The sequence below is a fragment of the Emydura macquarii genome, unplaced genomic scaffold, assembly GCF_026122565.2.
Source record: "Emydura macquarii macquarii isolate MOO-44397 ecotype Brisbane River unplaced genomic scaffold, CSIRO-AGI_Emac_v2 contig_2183, whole genome shotgun sequence".
Taxonomy (NCBI): Eukaryota; Metazoa; Chordata; order Testudines; family Chelidae; genus Emydura; species Emydura macquarii.
In genome coordinates, this window is record NW_027132320.1 from 16,727 (window position 1) to 23,304 (window position 6,578).

The 6,578-nt window shown below is 39.6% G+C and overlaps 1 protein-coding gene across 1 annotated transcript; it reads left to right on the forward strand.

The window, feature by feature from the left end:
- Window positions 1-4,169: 4,169 nt before the first annotated feature.
- On the forward strand, window positions 4,170-5,111 carry LOC137160237 (olfactory receptor 5V1-like). Its single transcript, XM_067558696.1, is given in 1 exon segment — window positions 4,170-5,111. A coding segment is annotated over 1 exon segment (942 nt).
- Window positions 5,112-6,578: the final 1,467 nt, after the last annotated feature.

A 6,578-nucleotide genomic window follows, 5' to 3' on the forward strand; every position in this document is an offset into this window, starting at 1 on the left:
TTTCCCATCTGTACATTGGGTTTACAGCACTTCCTTACTTCACAGGGGTGTGGTGAGGATAACTCTATTAACAATAGCGAGATGCTTTGATTCTATGGTAAAAGGGTGAGGAGGGCAGATAAGTGCCTATGATAGACAGAAAGAAGCCAACTCTAACAATCACTGGCTACTCGCGAGAACAGAGTCACTGTCATCATTTATAATTGTCACTCGAAATAAAGGGTCACTTATTCAGCTGGTCTAACAGGTGTAGTGTCATTGACTTCACTGGGGCTGCAGTGATTTACATTATCTGAGGATCTATAGATGACTCGATAAACAAAATAAGGCAAAGCATATAGATCTTTCAAAGTTCTGCCATATTATGCACTGTAAAGTGCTTCCTCATTACTGATCCAGTACACTGTTAGCTTGTTAAACAAGAGATTGATGTCCCAGAGGTAACCAGACTGTATTTAGACTCCTCAGAAATAATTAACTCTTGGTCTTACTGCCAGAAAAAGAAAAGGTCTTTGTTTCCAACAGCAGAGGGGGCAGTGACGTAAACTATATAGTCTGATTCTATATAAATTAGATACACTCCCATATAGTAACCGAATTTTCAGGGTAAGGAGTACCTGATGTTTTTATTTGCTGTATTTGTGAGACAGAGAGAAAGAGAGGTTGGAGGAAGGGAAAATGAGATATAACACAGAGAAAGAGAGATGGATATGTATGAGGATAGATAGATCAATAGATCGATAGATAGATAGATCCAATTTGTATAACACAAACCCTAATTTTCAGGAATATTAAAGATTAAAGACTAGGAAGCCTAAAATATAAATGAGGTTTCTTGTACAATCACAAAGCAATGGGAAGATTATTCCTGATGGGAAGCACAGCCAAGAACAAACTATGTTGTCTTTCCACTGACTTCAGCAACTTTCGGATCATGTCCGAAGTTAGGTGGCTTGGCTGGATGTCTGATTCAGTGTGGCTGAGACAAGGTAGTCAAATCACAAAAAGACGGGTTGATTTTATCACATTGTAGCCTTTGTGCTGACTACTTCCTCCATGTTTTTCAGTATTGGACTGTGATACCAAGTCTAGCAACAGGCAGGAGAAACCACAAAGAGAGGATCAACTTTTTTGGTGAGTAGACTTTTTCAAAACCAATTATTTGGCAAATAAACTGGGTTGGTTCCTTAGCTGGTGTAAATCAATGCAGTTGAACTGAGGGTATGAATCACTGGTTCTGCCCTGCCTAGAACCTTGTGTCATATGTCAAAATAGATACTTGGGCACAACTCAGTACAAGATGGGTGGAAATTGTTAACATCCTGATTTGATTGCATCTTACATACATTTTAATAGGCATAGATCACTACACACGGTAAAGACATGTAGAATCAGGCTCATTTATTTGAAGAGAAGAAACTAGAATGAGACTGGTTTGTCTGAACACAGTGTCAAATTTGGGTTCTGTTTCAGACAATAGATGTTCTGCTGTTGATGTCAATAGCACAATATAGATCTTGCTCCCAGAAAGTAGGGTGACCAGATAACAAGTGTGAAAAATCGGGACAGGAGGTTGGAGGTAATATGCGTCTAGATAAGATAAAGTCCTGAATATTGGGACTGCTCCTATAAAATTGGGACATCAGGTCACCCTACTAGAAAGGCTGTATTCTACGACAACTCAAAAGCAAACGTTTAAAACAGTTATCAAATTGCCACCATCAACATGATAAGAGTGGGAGCTGGCCAAAAATGTCACTTGTTTTTCATAGAAAATTTTGCAAAAACCCTTTTTCTCAAGATTTCTATTTGTTTTGTTTTCTGTTTTATTTATTCTTTATTACTTTTTAAAGAAAAAATCTAAACCAACCCCTGACAAAATGTTTGGCTTTAGAAATCAGAAAACAAACTATTTTAACAAAAAAGTAACATTTTTAATGTTTTGTTTTTATTTTATTTTGTATTTTAAAAGCTGAAAAAATATCACCTTAGGGTTTTTTAAACTAGTTCTTTCTTTCTTTCTTTCTTTCTTTCTTTCTTTCTTTCTTTCTTTCTAGGATTGTGGGATTTCCATTGAACAAAGGGAAAATGTTGAGTGCAAAAATATTTTTCCCCATGAAATCAATACACCATCATCACTCTGCATGAGTAGCTTGCTTATCAGAGATGATCAGCTTATTGATCTTCAACTGACGTCTGTTTGAATCTGAAGTTCAGGCCATTTACTGAGTTGCCTACATATGGCTTTCAGTGCCTAAATGTAGCCACCCAAGTTTAAAAGGTTTAGCCAACTTTTTAAAACTGCTGACAGTGTAATGTAGTGGGTACAGCAATATTGGGGGGGTGGCAGGAAACCTGTGTTGTGGTACTGCTGCTGGGGGGCTTTGGATTAGATTTTTTAATCTGGCCCTAGATCTCTTGGTGTTTTAGTTTTCTTATCTGTAAAATGAGGGTGAGGATATTGGCATCCTTTTCAAAGTGCTTTGAGATCTCTTGATGACAAGTGCTAGATAAGAACTAGGTATTAATGTTATATCTGTACCATGTCATCAGTATAAGCTTAAAAGGTTATTCAAGAGACAATGGCACTGTTCTGAAAAACTTATTGTCCATAATACATTTGACAAAGTGGATTTCTGCCACGAAAGCTTATTCCCAAATAAATCTGTTAGTCTTTAAAGTACCACAGAACTCTCATTGTTTTGCTGAAAACAGACTAACATGACTATCCCTCTGTAACTCGTTACAGCCCATTGTTTCAAGATGTGAGATGGGATCATCATTTGGGAATGATGGGGAAGACAATAGATGCAATGGGAAGAACACATAGTTGCTTTTGTTGGTAATGCATGGGTGCGTGTTTGTGGCGCTTTTCATGAGCAATAGGTTAAACATAAATAGTGTGTTGATGGGTATTTATAACTGGTCACAGAACAAAGGATTTTGGCCCAAATCCTGCAGTCTGGTCCAGGAATGGTTCCAGTGCCAAACTCTACTTACTTCATCAGAGCTCAGCCTGGAGTCCATCCGTGCAGCTCCAGTTTAATGGTCTGGGCTTTGAAGTGCTGTTCTATTTTGAAATGTGTTTCAATCTCATCCTTCAGTGCATCCAGAGTAACATCCGCTGTGGTTACAGACAAAAAAATGGGACTGAGAGCCAATAAAACTAGAGGAGTGTGCCTCAGGGGTAAGCCACCTTAATGAGGTCTGATTTTTAGACAGCAGGTTCTCAGAAATTTCTGAACATCAAGCCCCTTTAAGGGTTTCCAAGTCAACCATCCAAAAAAATTAGAAAAGGAAATGCACCACTCACTTTGGCAAATCTTGGCCTGTACCATTAGGCAAGTAGGAGAGAACTGGGGTGACCAGATGTCCTGATTTGATAGGACCACTCCCAGTATTCAGGGATTTTTCTTATATGGGCGCCTACTACCCCCACCCCGTCCTGACTTTTCACACTTGGTATTTGGTCATCCTAGAGAGACACCTCCTGATTTCCACAGCCCATATTTACATCCAGAGCTAGAAACTGGTGACAAACATCTTTGATTGCAAACCTGTCACAAATGAGGTATAATTCACCACTGACTTGGCCCAGGTTTTTACTGGGAAAATCCCACTGAAGTCACCGCACTTGTGTTGGCATACAGCTGGAGTGACGCATGGATGAATCAGGCCTATTTATGGAAATTATTGACAAATAATAGACATACACATTCATTATTCCATTCTTACGAAGTTGTCTGACCAAATACAGCCACACTGATGAGAAAGCTATATGCAAATTGTCTTTTAATATTTCCGTTATATTTTTTCCAGCTTCCACGCTGTAGTTTTGGGATGGATAATACAAGATCTAGTTTAGAAAATGTGTTGTGCAGGAGGTATCTGCAAGAGGATCTCCGGTTGACAGTATGAGAAATGTTGGAGAACTCCTTGGACAAGGGGTTGACGCCTGTGCAATCAAAGAAAATACTGATGTAAAATCTAATGTCATAGGAAAAACTTTATTTTCATGAGATTTGGAGTGCGGAATTAGAATTTGGCCATGTAAATATAGTTGGTAGCTTTGAAAATCACACTGGGATGTTCTGTCTCTCATGCAATTTCCAAATATTGCTATTATATTGAGTAATTTAATTTACTTTTCTCTTTTTACAGGTCACTAAATGTGAATGGAAACCCGAACCAATGTGACCGAGTTTATTCTCATGGGATTTTCTCATGACCCACACCTCCAAGTTTTACTCTTCTCGGTGTTTTTAGTTATTTACCTAATCACCCTGTTGGGGAACATGGTGATCATGCTGGTGTTGAAGGCTGATCCTCAACTTCACACCCCTATGTACTTCTTCCTGTCTCATTTGTCCTTTGTCGATATCTGCTATTCCTCAGCCGTTGTCCCTAAGATGCTGGTGAATTTGCTAGCAAAGCACAGAACCATTTCCATCAATGGCTGCATTGCCCAAATGTTCTTCATTCTGCTCTTAGCTGTTACTGAAATTTTCATACTCTCAGCTATGGCTTATGACCGCTATGCTGCCATATGTCACCCATTGCATTATGCGGGGACCATGAACAGCCGAGTTTGCAGCCAGCTGGTGGGTGGTTCCTGGACAATGGGGCTCTTGTATTCACTGGTAAACACCATCCCTGTGTTAAAGTTACACTTTTGTGGGCCCAGTGAAATCCGCCATTTCAGCTGTGAGCTCCCTCCGCTCTTACAACTGTCCTGCACTGTGACCTTCGCCAATAAAATAGCTCTTCTTTCTTCTGCGGTGATATTTGGTTTCAGCTCCTTCCTCCTCACCTTGGTCTCCTACATTCACATCATCTCTACCATCCTGAGGATACACTCTGTGGAGGGTCGTCATAAAGCCTTCTCCACCTGTAGCTCTCACCTCATCGTGGTGGGGTTATTGTACACGACGGCTATTTTCCAATACATGAAACCCAGCTCAGTCTCATCACTGGTTTTAGATGAATTGTTCTCCATCCAGTACAGCATCTTGACACCCATGTTAAACCCCATCATCTACAGCCTGAAAAACAAGGAGGTGAAAACAGCACTGAGGAAAATATTGGCAAAAAACCTGGTCTGTCTTATTTAATGTTTGTCTGAGAATACTATCAACACCATTTTCCCTTTTTCACCTCATCAAGCTTTCTTAAGTTGCCAGTTATTTAGGATAGTGTCTGTATGCTTGTTCAGCACCCAACACAATGAGTGCTTGAACGCTGGTAAGAAAACTCCTCACTATAGTTGCTCATTTTTTTTTCAATTCATAATGGCCAATCCTGCTTCTTTTCAAATAGACCACAGACATATTTATTGAATATTTTTGCCTTTTTTACATCAACAATTTTACCTCCATCTAGTAACAGGCCCATGCCATTGTTATGATTTTTTTTCTCCAGATATTCCTGAAAATGTCCACCTTAGCACTGCCATTAGTGCTTTTTACCCTGATGTCTTTAGCTTCCATTATCAATGTCCTACTCTTCATATCTATTTCCCCTTTTTTCCCATTTGTTATACTTTTGTTTCTATTTTAACTGCTACTTTAACTACCCCCTTTCACCAGGATGGTGACCATTTTCTCCTCTCAAAAATGTGGAATGGTGGCTTTTTGACCACTTAGTAAACCTTTTTTAAACAGTGCCTAGTCTGAATTCACATTTTTCTGTCTCGATTTTTCATCCCAATAAATTATTTAGTCCTTTTTAAGCACTAGGGGTGTGTGCAATTGATTGAGACTGTCCTCTGATTGCCAAGAAGAAATGTAGTCAGTGGTCTCTAGGCAAGCACCAACTTCAAGGTCAGTTCTGCACGGAAGTGGCTCATTTTTGCCCTTTTGACCATAAAGTCTATAAAATCCCAAGGTAAGATTTTAGGGATGGTATATGGGGAGGGAAACAGAGTTTTTGTGAGAATCAACAACCTCTTTTTATTTTTTGTTGATGGAAGTTTTCACTGACGTAGCTAACAGAAAATAAATTTGGATCTCCACAGTGTCATTTGCAGAGACCACTTTTCACAAGAGAACCAGACATGGAACAATCATTATAGACTTCCTGAGTTAAGTGTGGCATGACAACTGGAACTAGAGAGAGCTAGTCAGGTTTTGGGAGCGATCCAGTTTGATTTGGCTTCAGAGGCTCAGAAACACAAGCCAGTGCCAGCTTGCTTCCACAGAGCCCCAGGGTCTCAACAATAAATAGTGACCCTAAACTCACATCATAAAGGCGTCTTCCCTACAGCTCTGCCTGTCTGCTTCATTACTGATTGCTCTTGAAACATTAAAGCTATGTCTACACTTCCCCACAGTTCAGACTACAGGAGTGTAAATCTCCGTACACACCCATCTAGCTAGCTAGCTAGCTAGCTATCATCATTGTAAAATATAACCCAAAAAGTTCTTGAACTGAGCCTGATCCAATAACAACTGAAGTCAATTGGAAGACTTCCAGTGATTTCATACCTGGCCCCATATGAATTTCCACCCATTCTTTGATACTTTACATGATCTAGATGACGCCTTTGTCATTAAAGCAGAACATCTGAGGTCTTGCATTGT